Genomic DNA, 18063 nt, shown 5'->3' on the forward strand with positions numbered 1-18063 from the left:
TCTTTGTCAAAAGCAACCAGGCTGCATGGTTTGCTTGTAGCTCGTACAGTGGAGCCCTTACAGCTCCCTGGAGCTGAAATGGTCGTTGAAGGGAAGGACTGGGGGTCTTCTTACCTTCCAACACCTTTTGATCTTTAGGAAAGCCACAAGGGCTTCACTATACAAGCTAGAATCAAACCATGCTAGAATCCAACCATGCAGCCTGGTTACTTTTGACAAAGACTGTACATAAAAGTCCCCGCCCACCCTGCCACCCTGGCAGGTGGCAGTTAATGGTTCATCGCAAGAGTTCAAATACAGCCCACATCTCTCTCTCATCACCCCACATACCTATAAGCGCGATTCAGGTGTCCACTGACCCAGGGAGCCAGTTATGGGCACTTCCTTTCCTTAAAATGATCAGAGTGTAAAACCTTGTCAACGCCAACACAATGAACACCAGCCCCCAATGTTCTCAATGCCTGCAGCCCACATCTCTCTCTCATCACCCCACATACCTATAAGCGCGATTCAGGGATCCACTGATAGCTTAAAGCACCATTGAGGTGTCCACTGTTCCAAGAGGGCAGTTATACGAGACTTTCCTTTGCTTTCCAAACTCCCACTATATTGGTTTGGCAGCTTAAAGCACAACTAAGGTGTCCACTGCTGGTTACAATGGACAACCAAAACACAGAAACAGGCACCAAAGAGCTGTGCGCTAAAATAAACGAACCCTTCACTACACCCACCGTTTCATGGTTAACTGTAAAATTCTTCTCCTACGGGGAAGATGGGTACCGTTCGAAACCCATCATGTGCCACACCTCCTCTGCCACCAGGTCATTTACCGAAAGCGGGCAGGCCCCACTGTTAAGTGCACGGAAGCTGAGCTGAATTTGCACACAGTGGCATAACTTTCTTTTTTTTTTCTTTTTTTCCAGTTTCTTCGGGTAACTGACACCCCGCCGTTTCACTAAGTCCTCACATAAAAAGCGAAAGCGATACTGGTGCTTGAGTAGGACTGCGACAGACACCGTGCAGCATGCCCCAGCACGTTCATTCTGAGGTGCGGCACCATTAGGCCTAATGTACACTGTGACAGTAGCGCCATCTTTGTTCACACTAGGCGAGTGTTCATCATAAGCAAGCTTGACTTATCATGTAGCCATAGTGCAACTGTCTTCCAGGAAGCTTCGTACTTAGATGACAAGGCGCAAAAGGAGCCGCACGCACAGGTCAAAGTCACATGTATGAAGCCATGCATAAAAATTCACAGGGATGAGTACAGCGCAACGAGAGCAATGGTTTTGAAAATGGTTTGAATTCAGTCCATCTGACTTAAAGCAGCTCTACTTATAACAAATCTTTGCTTAGTGTGAACAAAGGTGATGTGACTGTCACAACGTACATTAGGGCTATGGCACTGAACCTCAAGACACAACAAATGTCCACAAAACTCGGTTACAGCAAACAAGCAGGTGACATGAACACGAGTACCGAGGCACGCTATGTCAACTAGGTTGTTCATTATGATCAGCGTTCCTCTCATGTCAGTTTGTGCTTTATCGTCACAAAATTTTCATGTAGTTCTGCCAAATGTCGAGTAACTCAGCACTGGCTAACATATAGATGGTGTAGCCACTTTGTATATCAAGGTCAACCGCCGCAGCATCTTCGTTACATCGGGGTCTCAAATACACACACTTCAATAGGGGCGGCATTGGGCAATTGAGAAACTTCGTAATATTGAGGACTTCGCTATATGCAAGTTCGTTACATCCAGATTTAACGATAGAACAGCACGTGACAGTCTTGTTCGTTACAGGCAAGCTCGACTGTAGTTCTGGTTTGGTTTGGTTTGGTTTATGGGGTTTAACGTCCCAAAGCGACTAAGGTTATGAGAGACGCCGTAGTGGAGGGCTCCGGAAATTTCGACCACCTGGGGTTCTTTAACGTGCACTGACATCGCACAGTACACGGGCCTCTAGAATTTCTCCTCCAAAGAAATTCTAGCCGCCGCAGCCGGGATCGAACCCGCGTCTTTCGGGCCAGCAGCTGAGCACCATAAGTGCTGAGCCACCGCGGCGGCGGTCGACTGTAGTTCTGCCATAACACTTCTGTCCTCTACTTCACTGGAGATCGCCATCTTTGCCCATGCTTAACAAGTGCCCAACACATTTAGAGCCAAGAAATACTGGTTGATGCACTTTAAAACAATCCTTCCATGAATAGATAGTGCAGTACTGCTCCTTGGAGTCTGCTCTACACAAGAATTTTTGAATATCTAGAACAAGTGGTCTTCCATCTCACTGCCAACACTTGCTGCTATAACCATCCAACAAGAACTGAGCACAATCCAGTGCACAGAGGGTGTGACTCACTCTTTGATGGTCTGGTCGAGGCTGTCAATGTTCTCCATGCTCCCCTCGATGGTCCGCTTGGTCAGCCGCACACTCATGGACTCGATGCACACATTGTCTGGATGACGAGAACGGATGTCCACCACAGATTGTCCCAAGCAGTCAACTCAGAGCACCAGCAGCAAAACAATCCATGACAAAAAACAAACTAGTTCACTTAACACTGTGCTCACAAGACAAGACCTGCACAAGTTCCCACCGCGATTTACGCAGTGAGTGCACTAAACATAACTGAGTGCTGCAACTTAATAAGTGGCACGACAGCAATAACAAACAGAAACGCAGAGCTCTCTTTGCATTTATCAAGCACAAGGCAGAAAGTATAGTATAACTCCTGCAGAGCACAAGAACATGCTCCTGACTAACGGAAAAATTCAGGGGGCACTTTGGCTCCCTAAAGTGCTGCAAGGCGAAAGCCTTTCCTGGCGCACTGTTTGGCATTGACTGCGAGACTGTTTGTGCTGTACAGTGAAAGCTCGTTAATTCGACCCCCGTTAATTCGGCAAATCGGATAATTCGACGCGCGCGCGAGGTCCCTACAATTATACATAGGAGTCTATGGGGCGAAACTCTCGTTAATTCGAACAAATTCTGCCGTGCGTCGGTTAATTCGACTTCACTCCGCAGCCCGCCAATCCGGTGTGCCGAGAGCAAAAAGAAAAAAACACTGCCATGAGCGGCGCTACTGTACGGCTGATAGGCCATCCCTATGGTCATATCATCCATCCATCCGTCCATCCATCCGAGGAAGCGAGTTAGCGGCGGCTGAAGCGGCTGGCGTCTTTTTTTTTTTTTGTGCTTTGTTGTGTCGCAGCAGTCGCTATCACGGTTATTTACGGCGCCTTTTTTGGTAAATGCGCGCTTTGTCAGCGTGTTTACTGCGCTACTTGTTGTTGCTGTTTTGTTGCGACTGAGAGAAGGGTGAAAGGAAATCGCAAGGGATTGCCTACTGGCTCAGCCACCACCGCTGCCATGTGCAGATAGAGGAGAGTTAAAAGATCAGAGAAAAAGATAGAGAAAAGATAAGACACCCATCCACAGTCCCCGTGCAGATAAGAGGAGAGTTAAAAGATCAGAGGAAAGATAAGACGCTGGTCCCAGCAACAACACACCGTCGCTGGTTGAAAAAACAGATAAGCGGGGAGCGGCGCTCCCTTCACCTCCTCCCCGCGCTGCTTTCCGGTGGGTAGCGCGCAGGGCCTGCGCGCCGGTCCTGTCAGCTGACCGAGGATGAAATAATTGGTGACAGGCGCTGACAACGACGACGATTTACGATTGTGAGCAGTTGCACCAAATGCCAAAGTGCACGGTGAAAGAAGCCGCAGAAGCCTTGTCCGTGCAGGAGGACTACTGTGAACAAATCCCTGACGGCGCGTGTGCCGCGGAGCACCTGGCAGCTGTTAGAGCTATCGTAGTCGCTCAAATTCGCTCGAAAAAGCGGACGGTGATTACAGATTTCCTTGCCAACTAAAGGTATACGTCCTGTTGTGGCAAACATTGTTTTTTTGTTGTTCATTCGATAATTCGACATTCGGATAATTCGACAATTTTTTGCGGTCCCGTCAGTGTCGAATTAACGAGCTTTTACTGTACTAGTGCTTTATTTGGCTGCACACTTTGACTACGCATTACAACTACACACTTTGAGTGCTTCTTTAGCACGACTCTCTCTCTGCTTCGATGAGTTCGGTTGTATCCATGGCTCTGTTCACAGTAATGAGGTTTGTAATGTGGTCACCCACGGACGCCTTGCGCCCCGTGCCGGAGTGGATGACAACTATTTTTTATTTGTTGTCGTGCGCTCTTAAAAGGGGGTGTCAGGCATCCGTGGGTGACCTCATTACTTGGAATCCGCGCACTCTGGCGTCATAACCATTTTGACCAACCGAAAAGCGCGACACCTCTGCCGACAACCTTCTGTCGACCACGATGAGGCCTTAAAACCGGAGAGCACCACCCACCGATGTTGTGGGCCTCGTCGAAGACGACGACCGCGTTGCGGCTCATCTCCTTGGAGACCACCTCGGCGATCTTGGGGTCCAGCAGGTAGTGGTAGCTGTACACCACCACCTTGGCCTGCAGCACCTGGGGAGGGGGGGACAAGCAAGGTGGGGGGGGGGGGGATTCACGGGTGTCACACACACCAACAACACCACAAATCACATGAAAGGTCGTCCCCCCTTAAAGAGACACTAAAGGATAGATGTTAGATAATCTCTCGGCATTCTCATGTACAAACTTGTCCACAATCTGATCTCTCTTCCTCTCCTACCACAGTGTTATCTTGTAAACGCCAACATAATTCGGTTCGCACTCAATAACAATACTGTCCTACCTAAAGTACGCACCAATTACGGGAAACAGACAATTCATTTCTCATCAGTTGCTGTCTGGAACACTATACCGATAGGACTAAAAAACGCTCATTCAATCTTCAACTTGAAAGCACGCTTTAAACGGTCAATTCTTAGCAAAGAGCCTTAATTATGATTAATTTGTTTGCATTTCTTCCTACATGTATTCTGCACTGCCTCCTGATTTTTGTTATAATTCGGTACGATATCAGCTTGTATAGTTATATACAACTGTATATGTTTCAGTGGTCCTTTTTAATAGCTTTTATTTCTCTCCCATGTGTCTGCTTTAATTGTATCCCATGCGCATATATTCAGTTTCATATATTCATCTGCTCTGTCATATGGTGTTGATTGTTTAACTAGATGTATTTAATTAGGAGGTCCCATTACAGTCTCGGACTTCGGGACCTCCTTCTGCATGATATGCTATACTTTCGAAATGTATCAGCAAATAAAGACTGATTCTGAAAGAAGAACATCAAGCTCAGCTAGATTTATCTCTTGAGTTGCTCATTTATTTTCTTTTTCCACCTATACCCTCAGGGTGTCATTGTACATTACAGAAGTCCAGGTCAAACAAAAACAAAGGACATCAAACAGAGCACAATGAAGTGAATAATGTCCCGGATTACAAATATGTCGTTCTTCCAAGATCAGATCCAGCATGGGCCAGAAAATTACACAGAAGCGAAAAACCGCAACGATGTCCCTCGAGAATTTTTCAAAGCAAATTTAGCACTGGCCACGAACGGCTCTTTTGCTTCCAGCTGTTTTGACGTTTTGTTTTTGTACTTTTCCCTCATCTGTAGAGCGATACAGGTGATACGAAAATGACGGACGATTTAGTGCAGTTAGGTCAAACGTGAATCAGGTATGACAGCTTTTCGGTTCTCACTTCGGCTTCCGTTCGAGGCTCAGTTTTCAAAGCTCTATCGGGCTTCAGACAAAGATAGGTTAAATCGGTGAGTGAGGGCCTTAGTACTAGTGTGCTAAACTGATGTAACGGAACCAGAGTTCTGTGGGGAATGGAGTGCATATTGCAACCGCGCAAAACGACGAGGGACGAAGAGAGGAAAGCACAGGACAAGACGCGGAACTTCAACTAAGGTTTACTACAAGCAAAACCAGATTTATACAAGGTTCGTAATCACACCTGATAGAAAGCAGACACAGTCACATTATACAGGCACGTGGGCGCGCGTGGCACAAGTTAACATCAAGATAGTCCAATTCTTTCTTGGATAACGATACTGAAATGGAGCTGATGCAACGGTCCTTTTCTTTTTTATGCAGTAGGCTTCGAAAATTTCCCTGCTAAGCTGGGTTGTCAATTTTTTCAAGACAATTGTGTCGCAGAACCTGGGCGTGCAGTTACGGCAATGGCGACAATGTTTTGCCAGTTCCCCGCCCCCCGCCAATGATTCAACAGCGGCGCGATGCTCCTGAAGTCTGACATTCAGGCAACGTCCAGTGCCTGAATGTTAGACTTATTTGCAGTTCACTTGAGCACAGTTGCGTTCTCGCAGAGGAAAAAATGCTGGTAGTGCACCAAAAAAGGAAAATCCATCAGTCAGCACGGGTACTCGTTTGCACCGATACATCTCCCATTAGTGTTAGCGTATGCAAATGAGGAAGAAGGGCTCGCTCACTGCTTGGCGTGCCACAAAGTAGGGGCACAGCTGACGCTCCTGGCCATACAGCTTCAGGTCATCCTGCAGGCACAAAGTGACGGTGAAGCATGTCCCCATCAGTATGCAGTATATCTGTTGTCAATCAATCAATCATTCAATCAGGTTTATTCTCGCATCAAGGATGTGAGGAGCAGGGACAAAAAGCCTATATAGGCTTGACGGAGGTCCCCGCTCCTTACTGCAGCTACACTGTGCACAAAAACCCAGAATCACACAACACTACAAAACATGTTATGCCTGTGACATATTTAAATGAAGAGCACATTGCATCGAAAATAACCATGTTCAGGGCATCAATAGACACATAACCGTCAAACATTCATGTCATCACCCCAAGCATCACCCCAGTGTGAAGCCAGCATGCCTAGTGTCAAATCCGTTGAGGAAAAGCCGCTATCCGTACAAGCATGGCTGCATCATCTGCAGTCCTCCAAACACAGGCTTTAATTCATCGGAATACAATTACTCTACCAATATGTAACATGCAAGACACACTGCCAGCAATAGATTTCATCTACCTGCCTGCACAAATACTTACCGCCAATAAATAACAGACATCAATGTGGCCATTATCTGGAAGTCCATTACAAGTGACATTGGAAAATCCAATGACAAGCAATGAATTTTCAGTCAACAGTGAAAACTGCTTCATTCTTAATAGACATACTTCAAACATGCATTGTTTGGGACTGCTTTACGACCTTCACATCAGCAATGATTACATTTTTATTTTTATTTATGTATTCATTGATACCCTCAGGGTGGGAACATTACAGAGAAGAGTGCGTTAATACAATGATATCGATAAACACTGCAAAATTTTCACAAGTAAAAAATAACGTGAATGTCTGCAATATAAGTGTAACTGTGTTAAGTGTGCCGGCATATAGCAGGATGAATGATTACAAACTAAGAGACAGTTTATAATTGTAATGTCACATGTCACAGTACACAGAGAGCAGCAAAAATACAAATGAAAGGAACTAGGGGGGGTGATCTGTTATACAGTACAAAACTTGTTAGTAGCTACATATTGCGTATGGCCGACTGAAATAATGAAGGTTGGGTGATCACTGCAACAGAGGAGGGAAGGCGATTCCAGTCTACTGATGTGCGGGGAACAAATGAATAGCGCAGTCCTAGAGTTTGCTAGCTGCAACGCTCAACAGTGTGCTGTGGTCTTGACAATGCATTCAATGCTAGGCACAGTGGATTAAAGTCCAGTGGCAATCAAACACGGTGAGTGTCCCTGTGCAGACTTACCACGCTGTAGATGCCAGTGGGGAGCGGGATGTCTCGGCCCTGGCTGTCAAAGTTCTGCAAAAGGAACGCTCAGGAGTCAGGAGCACTCAACAAACACTCCACTGGGTGCTCTGTCCGCTTCACAAAACTAGCCCCGGTGAGAAACAGATCACTGCGAGTCCAGTGCACGCACTGATAAGTGATCATACGAGGCCTCTGATCACTTAACCATCAGCGCGACTTGTGCAGTTCAGCATCCCAAATTCACACATGGAGGGCATTGTAAAGGATGGACCTAGATTAATTTAGACTAACTGGGGTTCCTTCATGTGCACTGTGCTCACCACCAGAGGTGGGCAGATGCCCTCATTTTTACTTTCCCTCCGTCACCCTCACTTTTGAATCCATGGCCATTCCTCACCCTCGCCCTCATTTTGAAAAATGATCTGGCCATTCCTCACCCTCACTTCGAAAAACTTGCTGGCCCTCTCTCTCTCGCTCTCACCCTCACATTGTCAACCCTTCCTTACCCTCACTAATACTTGTTTTATAAACTCCAGTTGTTTTTTTCAGACGGCAACTTTTGGTGATATTACTGGGCAATAAACATATAAGGCAAGCCATCAAGGCTCTATTGGATGAGAAGCTAGATGCTTATACTGGTGTGCGTGCAAGATAACCGTGACAGTTAAGAGCTGTTCGCGCTTTGTGAGCTAAAACTAATATAGGCCAAGAATATTTAGAAAACAATGCAGTAGCATTCACCAAGATGGTTACAATAAGTGCTCATCACAGAATATACTCAGAACAAGGAAAGGAAGGAAGGAAAGAAGGGATCTGTGATTATATGTGTGCTGTCTCCTTACGTGCTGATTTTGACATTTTTCGAAGTGCTAAAACAACAAGGACGCAGAGGAAACAGACAGGGGAACAGACAGTTGGAAGTAGCACTCGTCTCTGTCTGTTCCCTCTGCGTCCTTGTTGTTTTAGCACTTCGAAAAATGTCAAACCTGCACCAACTAGCCCGAACCGCTACCCTTCTGTGCTGATTTCCTGTCGCTGGCTGTGTTTGGAACGATAATGCGCTGTGTCACATGCTTGAGCTCGGTATTATAAATACGCCTTCTTTCGATCTCATCAACAGTTGGTACAAAAGAGTGCACGTGTTGTCCTTTCTAGTGCTGCTGTCGTAGTCGAGCCGTTCATTTCATCATGCACCAACTCGACCACTAGGCCATTATTCATTCACAAGGCCCTCCACGACCCATCAAGTATGCCCTACGCTTGAAGAAAACTGTGCCATAGTAATACGCAAAATGACAAAAATGATAGGTGTAACGTCAAGAGATCGGAAGCGGGCATAGTGGGTGAGGGAACAAGCGCGGGATAATGACATCCTAGTCGAGATCAAGAGGAAGAAGTGGGCTTGGGCAGGGCATGTAATGCGAAGGCAAGATAACCGCTGGTCCTCGAGGGTAACGGAGTGGATTCCAAGAGAAGGCAAGCACAGCAGGGGGCGGCAGAAAGTTAGGTGGGCAGATAAGATTAAGAAGTTTGCGGGAATACGGTGGCCGCAACTGGCGAGGGACAGGGTTAGGTGGACGTACATGGGAGAGGGCTCTGCACTGCAGTGGGCATAGTCAGGCTGATGATGATGATGATGATGATGATGAAAACACAAACTAATTACATACTAAAACGCATACTAAAACATAAGGTCCACCCACTGAACACAGTGGGGAACCAAATGCCAGGCCCGGATAAAACTCACCTCGTAAAACAAGCAACACTGGGTCGCTGGATCGGTTGCGTGGGCCCGACGATATGAGGCGGTCAGGCTGAAGCACCGGCCGTCCACCACACGTCCATCCCGCTCCAGGCTGACCTGCAGGCACGGTCGTTCATCTTCACATGTGCTACAATTCTCAACCAGGGTATTAGCACCGCGGAATCGCAAGTGCCCTGCCTGACCTGTGGGTGGATGCAGAGGTTCTTGCGGGAGGTGAGGCAGAGGCCCAGCAGCTCCATCTCCTCCCCGGTCTCCCGCTGGTAGTGCTCCAGCAGCCGCCGGAGCTCCTCCACCACCTGCAAGGGGGGCACCAGTCACACCACAGCTTGACACGCTGTCATGCTTCATCATGGGGGGTACAGCACAAACAAAACAAAGGACGAAGCAAGAAGACTACACAGGCGAGCGCTCGTCTGTGTAGTCTTCTTGCTTCGTCTTTCGTCTTGTTCGCGCTGTACCCCCCCATGATGTCATGCTTGAACCAAGTTGAAGCCAAATGTTTAGTTTAGTTTAAGGCGGTTTAACATCCCAAAGCGACTCAGGCTATGAGGGACGCCGTAGTGAAGGTCTCCGGAAATTTTGACCACCTGGGGTTCTCTAACGTGCACTGACATCGCACAGCACACGGGCCTCTAGAATTTCGCCTCCATCGAAATTCGGCCACCGTAGCTAGGATTGAACCCGCATCTTTTGGGTCAGCAGCCGAGTGCCGTAACCACTGAGCCACCCCGGCGGCTTAAGGATGCCGCCGGATTTTCTGCAGAACGGGACCCTTAAAGCTATGAATTCAAAATAAGAAAAACAAAATACGATAAATGCAAATGTCTGCATCATCACAGCACAGCAGATGCCCGCTACTGCAGCTAGCAGTCCAAATATGGTGGTTGATGGACCGAGTATTTCAACAGAAGCTGCGACAAATGTGAACTCTAATCCTATCGCGTTCCACTCTTAAGGTGACGTAAGTGTCCCCAGAGTTCTTTTCTCATCAGGCTGTACCTTTTTTCCTCTTCCACATCTCCATCTGAAGCAAACGGCACGTGGGAGCACTTGCAGTCAGGTAAAGATGCTTATAAGGTGGTGAATGACCAGAAAAGGCCTACTACTGGACGCTGGAGTCAAACAAGACCACAGCTCTCCACCAATGGGCAAAGTGAATTCATTTCTAGACACTTTCTGGCGGCCTCAATAGTTGTGAAGAGTGCATTACTTGGCTCAATCCAGTCTCCTTACTTCCCATAACACATCTTCAAAAGAAAGCTCATGCATTTTGCAAGCAGCTCACAGCTGGCATTTCTTCATAACACCTAAGTACATGTAGGTCACAGAAACCATGAACACATTTAACAAATTTCACATCAATGCCCCCTTGATAGATGGTCACAACAAGACCTCCACATCAAAATTGTTGAACTCTAGTGCCACGCATTTAAAGGACTATAGACACCTAATTTTACTGCATCTTTTCTGCTTTAAATTCATACATTGAACATTATAATACATGGATCACCACGTGGCATTTGCCTACGGCCACTAAATAATTTATAATTGAATTTATTCTCTCATACAGTTTCAGTTCCATCAACCGAACGACGGCTGTGATGTATAGTTGAACTTTAGGTCACGTAAGGCACAGAAAAACTGCAATATATAACAGCTAATACATGACACCCCACTGGTTAAGATGAAGAAAACTACTCCAATAATAGCGCAGCGGGTGTATCATTTTGGTTTCTTGCTTTGGGTAAAAGAACCAAGTTAAGAAAAACGAAATCATACATTAGGCAAGCTCTACCAATTTACACCTCCTTAGCACCACATAGTATAACTGGAAAAAAAAGGCATCTACAATGGAATAAGGAAGACAGTCAAACCTGTCTGCAGTAGTGACGCCACATCACATAGGCACTACCTAAATACAGTATTGGAGCAACAATCGATGCTACGGTGCCTTGAAAAAGACATATCTCAGCGTTTATTCCAAGCAAACACCAATGCCCTCACCTTTTCAATCTCAGGCAGGGTCCGTGAGCAGTACAGCAGCTTGGACACCATGGCTGGGTAAGCCTGCAGACAGCGACAGGGGCAAACACACGTCAGTAAAGGAGCATGGTACGACTGACAAAGGCCGGGAGACAATGGACATGCATAGACAGGCAGTGACAAGACCAACACATGCCCCGTGCTGTGCTGTCTGAGTGTCTTTGCCTTTCATTCCCCTCCTCATTTAGTACAAAAGTACTTCTGGCCCCACTCCCTGGGTTTCAGCAGTGTGTGTCTATGTATATGTCCGAAACTTATGAGTAGCAACTGTAACTGCCTCACTCAGTCAGTGGACACCTCAATCATGCTGTGAGTAGGAAGTGGTAGTTCACCTACAAACTAAGGCAGTTATGCCCCTTTCCTTCTCTCAAAACCAGGGCAAAGTTTAGATTCCATTGATTTTGAGGAAAGGTGCAAAACTGGCTACCTGGGTCAGTGGACACCTCAATCTCCCTTCAACTATGCGGCGGTGATGTCCACCTACAAAAAACTTTGCTTTCATACAATATATCGTGCTTAGCAATGCTAAAATACCAGTCATTTTTCTTCTAAAGACACAGGGGAAAACCATAATCAGTTATCATCTAGCAAACATCACAAATGATAGTCACTGCATCTTAAAATCTGGAGCTTCCTGCCTTGTTTTTGCTAGCGTCTAGCCTCCAGACTCTTCACATTGCTTTCTTTCCCCATATCTCAGTGCGGGGTGGTATGAAGCACCCTTGACCATGAAGCAACTGTTTGTGACCGTTCAACTGGGCTTTTAAAGGAAAAAATTGCTTTCACACAGCATAAACAACAGGCACTCATAACAGTCAAGGGTGTGAAAAGTAAGATCTTATACTCTAGACACGCACCTTCCACATAACCTGCATTAATGCATTAACAGTGAACTGTGGTCACAGGCTATTTTTCTTCTTTTATATTGATCTACTTCAGCAAAACCTATCAGTATGATGCGTTTCGCGATGTCAAAAGTTGAATGGGAAAGCTCTACTGAATGTCCTACATAGTACGTCAGCATTCTAGATACGTCTTACAACCTAAAATTCCAGCCTGCTCCCAAACTTATTTCAGGCTTCAAAAATGGTTTCGATGGCGAGCACAGGCTTTCTCACCTATCACAATAGTCCAAGCGAGGCCCGTCAGTCACACTAATTGTAAACCTGAATTAGATCCTCGACACGGATCATTTATGCAGAGCGTGTTCCTTCCCTCTGTTCCTTCCACCTGTGTGTAAAAGTTCTCCCCTCTCTTGTGATGCTCACTGTGCCCCTGAGAGAGTCTTAAACAAGCAGAGACACCAAATTTTTGTTGTATTTTCTCTCGTTGTAATGATGCATAGCACATTATAAAGCACAGACAGCCATGTGCATTGTGCCAACAAGCAGTAAATAATTTATAACTGAATTTTTTTCTTTTATGCTGTTTAGGTTTCAACAGCCAAACGATGCCTATGAAGTGCAAGATGCATTCAGGTCACACAAGGCACACAAAAACTGCAGGATGGTCACTGCTTCCTTCGTTTTAATTCACATTAACTCTCGCGCAAGCCTACTCAAGAGTTGGAATGAGAAAAAATCAACAAGTACCAATTATATCACAGTTTTTGCACGTCACCTGAATGCAGCTTGTATATTAGAGCCATTATTTGGCTTTTAAAACCAGAATGACCAGAGGAAAAGAATTCAACTATAAATAATTTAGCTGCCGTAGATGAATTCTACATCGTGACTCATGTGTACCATTACCCAGCGCATCACCTCAAAGAAAAAAAAATATGCGTCCAACAATTTGCCTCCTCCACTCCTTTAAAGTGGCCACAAGGTACCTTTAGTCCAAGACACAGCTCCAGCCCTTAGCAGTAGCAGAGTGCGGATAGAGTCTGGAAGCAACTTACCTAACCTATTCCCTAACATTTATCGTGTTTTTCTAATGGCACAGCCGTGAATGTGATGTTCCCACCTCTTGCAGAGGAGAACCATGCAATGGCATCATCCCATCTCAGTGACAACATAGCAGGAGTCAACACAGCAAGAAAGGCAAAAGACTAAGAGATGAGGGCTGACCACCCTTTCCACACAGAGCCCACCTTCTGGTAGGCGAGGATGAGGGAGAGGAGGGTGACAGTCTTGCCAGTGCCCGACGGCATCTCCAGCACCCCGTGGCCCTGCACCCGAGAGAGAGGTACTCAGCACACACAGCCACCACCAAACACATCCCGGCTTCGCACACGGGATCACACACAGACTCTGTATACAGATGCGAGAGACATTAAAGGGAACACGCAGTTTGCACCCAAGAACTAAACTTATTCTAAGTTCCGCACTAAACTGTACAACTTTGACAGAGATCATGCTGTCGACAGGACTTGAAAAGGAACAGCAAGTATGCTTCTCACTAAACACAGCCATCACCAACACATCCTGGCTTTGCACACGGGATCACACACAGGCTCTGTATACAGATGTGAGAAACATTAAAGGGAACACACAGTTTGCACCCAAGAACTAACTTTATTCTAACTTCTGCATTAAACTATAACTTCATCAGAGATCACACTGTCGACAGGAAAACAACTTGAAAAGGAACAGCAAGTGTGCTTATCAATAAAGGAGAACTCACAGCTTGCGTAGTCTCGACAGAAAGAGAGAGAGACTTTAATAAATAAAGGAGAGGTGCGTAGTCATGAGGTGCTCCTTTTAATGCTACTTATTTCTTTGTGCAAAACAGGCTCCAAACAGGCACAAAGGAAGGTGCAGCACGTACTTCCAGGATGGCTAGTCTCACAGGTTGCCTAGTCGTGTGCCAGGTGCCGATAACACCTCACAGATGGCGCTACTGGTCCATATCGTTTGGGCTTTCAACACTATATGAGAACAGACTGAAATGCCACAATGTGTCACGTGACACAGCTATGTGGAACGGCACCTTTCTTGTGGGGGCAAGCCCCATCCCATTAAGCCATCAACCTAAAAGGCTTGGTCCTCAAAAGGTAAATGTTGCACTCTTCCTCTTTCACTCCCACCTTCCTCCCTTCCCTTACAGCGTGGTTCAAGTGTCCACCGAGATGTGAGACAGATACTGCGCCATTTCTTATCCTCATAAACCAATTTCAATTTCACCCTTCCCACACACGACCGATTGCCAATGTTGTCTAACAGCCCACTCATGCCAGGAAGCATTCACAGGTGCACACGACATGACTCACCTTAGCGTCAAGGCATTGCTTGAGCTGCAGCATGTATGCATATTGCTCTGGGTAGATGTAGTCGTAGGGGAAGAACACGGACAGGCCATCCACATCGATCCTGGGAACAATGCACAAGGCACATGGCTTAAAAACGACACCAAACATATGTCTCTAAAAAAATTTATAATCAAATAATGCTTTGTAAACGACTGACAACCGCAGTAATTGTTAATGAAATGTTCGTTTGGTTTATGGGGTTTTAACGTCCCAAAGCAACCCAGGCTATGAGACCCGCCATAGTGAAGGGCTCCAGAAATTTCGACCACCTGGGGTTCTTTAACATGCATTGACATCGCACAGTACACTGGCCTCTAGAATTCCACCTCCATCGAAATTCGACCGCTGCGGCTGGGATCGAACCCGCGTCTTGCGGGTTGTTAATGAAATGCAAAATATAGAGAGGGATAGCTAAACAAACTACTCACTAGATAGCAACAAACTATATTTCAAGGATGTGCAGTCAACTTCATGCTCCCATTTTCCTGTTTACAAGCACACTGACGCAAAGACTACCGCATGTTGTCACAGTTGATTAACCCATACCATCGCAATAATGTGAAGCCTTTCCAAAGGTGTGTGGCATACTAAATCCACCATTTGGCTCTTTCACAAGAGTAAATCTAGTTTCAGCATGATATCCCAAGAAATGATGCTGAACCTTGAATAGTTAAGTCTGCACAACCCCTGATTGCATGCAGCGTAATACATAATACATGAAGCATTATACACAACACTTTTGGCAGCATAATACATTTGTTGTGCACTCTAATAATGAGAAGACACGGTAAACTCCTATAATCCCTGCACAATCCTTCCAGGTAGTGTTTGCCCGTTAATTTTTTGCGCAACACAGTCGCTCCATGGCTACCTGGGCTAGAAACGCACTTACACACTAATCTAGACACTCACTAGGAATCCTAAACTGCTTCATCCTATTCCTCAACGCTGCCTCAGCTTATTACTAATATTGAAATCACTAATAGGTACTTCATTACAAGAAAGCTACCGCAATGCTCGAAATAATATGAATGAGTATATTCGTGGTCAATTTTGAGCCTACCCTCTGCGAAAAGTGACAATTTCAATCCTGTGAAACTCTTCTACATCAAACCTGACAGCTTACTACTAATATTAAATTTGCTAATAGGTACTTCATCAGAAGAAAGCTACGGCAATGCTCGAAGCAATATGAATGAGAATATTCATGTTCAGTTTTGAGCCTACCCTCTTCGAAAAGTGACTATGTCAATCCTGTGAAACTCTTCTACATCAAACCTGACAGCTTATTACTAATACTTAATTCGCTAATAGGTACTTCATCAGAAAAAAGTTATGGCAATGCTCGTAATAATATAAATGATAATCATCACGCTCAATTTCGAGCCTACCCTCTTTAAAAAGTGATAATGTCAAACCTGTAGAGGTCTTCTCAATCGAACCTGACGTTTACAAATGCTCCCGACATAAAACGCCTGATTAAACGAAAAGCCACTGTATGACGTGCTTTCAGCGTATAATACTCCAAACAGCGTGCCATCTTGTGAGCCGTGCTTCAGAAGCAGTCACCGTCCGGCACATCAGCAACCTCGTCCGACTACTCTGGAGAATCGCCACACATCGACGAGCACAAAGCGAGCACAACCTCATCAATCGCTGCAACGGCACACTCCGCACACAGCTTAGGCTGCTCCCGGCAACACGCAAAAGTTGGGAGAAAAAAACAACCCGAGGCACCGTCAAACGTCGCGCGGCTCGGCAGCCAAGGAGAGAAATGACGCAAAGCCATAGATCGCCTACTTCATTGTGAAGCTTGTGTGGCAGCCGTCAGAGATGCCTTGCTTTTCCACACGCCGTGTCAACCGGTCAGGCACGCAGGATTCATCGCACGCGTGAAAGTTTCACACTGCTTCAGCACCAGAACATTCGCCGCACGCCGCCATACAATGTGCAGTGCGTGCGTGCGTGCGCGTCGGAAGCGTCTCCGCGTCTCGCACATGGAGCGCGCTCATACATGTTTGTGGCTGTTTGTGGACTCGCACAAGGCCATCGTAAGCAAAGCCGAGTCAAGCCAAATATTAACCTTGGAAAACTGAGATAATATTGCGCACATTTTAAACCCTTCAATAAAATTTCTTGTAACATATAATTTAATAATCCTAAAAATGCAAAACTAAAGAGCCGTTTTTTTTTGTCATTGTGTCATGATCATCATCAACACTGCCTGTCAATTCAGGGTTGCCAGGTTTGGCTACTTTGCGCCAAATTGGCTACTTTTAGGACCGCTTGGCGACAAAAATTTGAACTTGGCTACTTGGCTACTTTTTGGCTACTTTTGAAATCGAAGTTAGGGCTGTAATGGACCTCTTTCTCTGCCAATGATCCATACATCTTTGCTTGAGTGCGTCAGAATGCCATACGCGAACACCATCATTCTGCGGTGCCAGTCTTTTTGTTCAAATTTTGCCTGTAATCATGTCCTAGACTTAAAATACTTCTCGCTCCTGTGTTCACTGGCTCCTGTGTTCCCCCAAGCGAGATTCCGCCTCCGCTATGCAATGCTGATATGTAGGTTTCCTTAGAACCAGCAATAAGAAATGTCCCATCTCCATTCACTCAATCATGCACTCAATGCGCTTCAGCTAAATAAGGATGGGAATTGCTACTTAGCTGATATACCTTGTTTCCTCAGTTGGATACTGGTTCAAAGCGCGTTGATGGCCCAAACATGATGATGCTGAGGATTACAGTCTTGGTTAAAATTTTTCAGGGCAAATACGGTTTCCATTTAGCCGATTACTGGGGAACGGGGAAGAGCAAAAGGCTTTGAAACGCGATGACGAAGGCTCTTCGTATTGTACAGCGATTTCCCGAGAGCCATGAGTTCCCCAGTATACGGCTGGAAAGGAAGCCATGTGACCTGAAAAAATTTGACCAAGGCTATGCTTTCTATGCCTTTAGAACATATTATCTGTATGTTGTGATCAGTCTATTTTTGCAATATAAAGCTGAAAAAAGATCACAGGAGAGAAACGGAAAAAGAAATAGGCGCATCAAATCAAACTCTTGTTTATGGAGGAGTGAAGAAATTTCATGCAAAAAACATTGCCAGGCATGCCATATCAATATATTGCCACACTGCTGACACTCTGCCGCCGCCACCTGGTAGCCGAACCTTGTCTCCCAGCGCGTGGCTGAGCGTCTTCTTTGTCTTGAATGAGCTTGGCGGTTCGGCGAGCCTCGTCCTAGAAAACGGCTGTGCTTCACGGTTTCTGCTGCGTTTGTCGGT

General features: G+C 45.9%; 1 protein-coding gene across 1 annotated transcript in view; it reads right to left on the reverse strand.

Annotated features, from left to right (window-relative positions):
* Positions 1-16751, reverse strand: part of Xpd (general transcription and DNA repair factor IIH helicase subunit Xpd) — a 46471-nt gene extending 29720 nt beyond the window's left edge. Inside the window, exons 1-10 of the mRNA XM_089555130.1 lie at positions 16575-16751; positions 14736-14835; positions 13617-13694; positions 11486-11548; positions 9664-9777; positions 9464-9577; positions 7714-7767; positions 6409-6471; positions 4364-4487; positions 2364-2460 (exon numbers count right to left, since the gene is read on the reverse strand). Of these exons, the coding sequence (XP_089411256.1) occupies positions 2364-2460; positions 4364-4487; positions 6409-6471; positions 7714-7767; positions 9464-9577; positions 9664-9777; positions 11486-11548; positions 13617-13694; positions 14736-14835; positions 16575-16579 (812 nt within the window). The 5' untranslated portion in view covers positions 16580-16751. The remainder of the gene's footprint in view (positions 1-2363; positions 2461-4363; positions 4488-6408; positions 6472-7713; positions 7768-9463; positions 9578-9663; positions 9778-11485; positions 11549-13616; positions 13695-14735; positions 14836-16574) is intronic.
* Between the last annotated feature and the right edge of the window lie 1312 nt (positions 16752-18063).

The sequence above is a fragment of the Amblyomma mixtum genome, chromosome 8 (assembly GCF_055824585.1).
Source record: "Amblyomma mixtum isolate Tamu chromosome 8, ASM5582458v1, whole genome shotgun sequence".
Lineage (NCBI taxonomy): Eukaryota > Metazoa > Arthropoda > Arachnida > Ixodida > Ixodidae > Amblyomma > Amblyomma mixtum.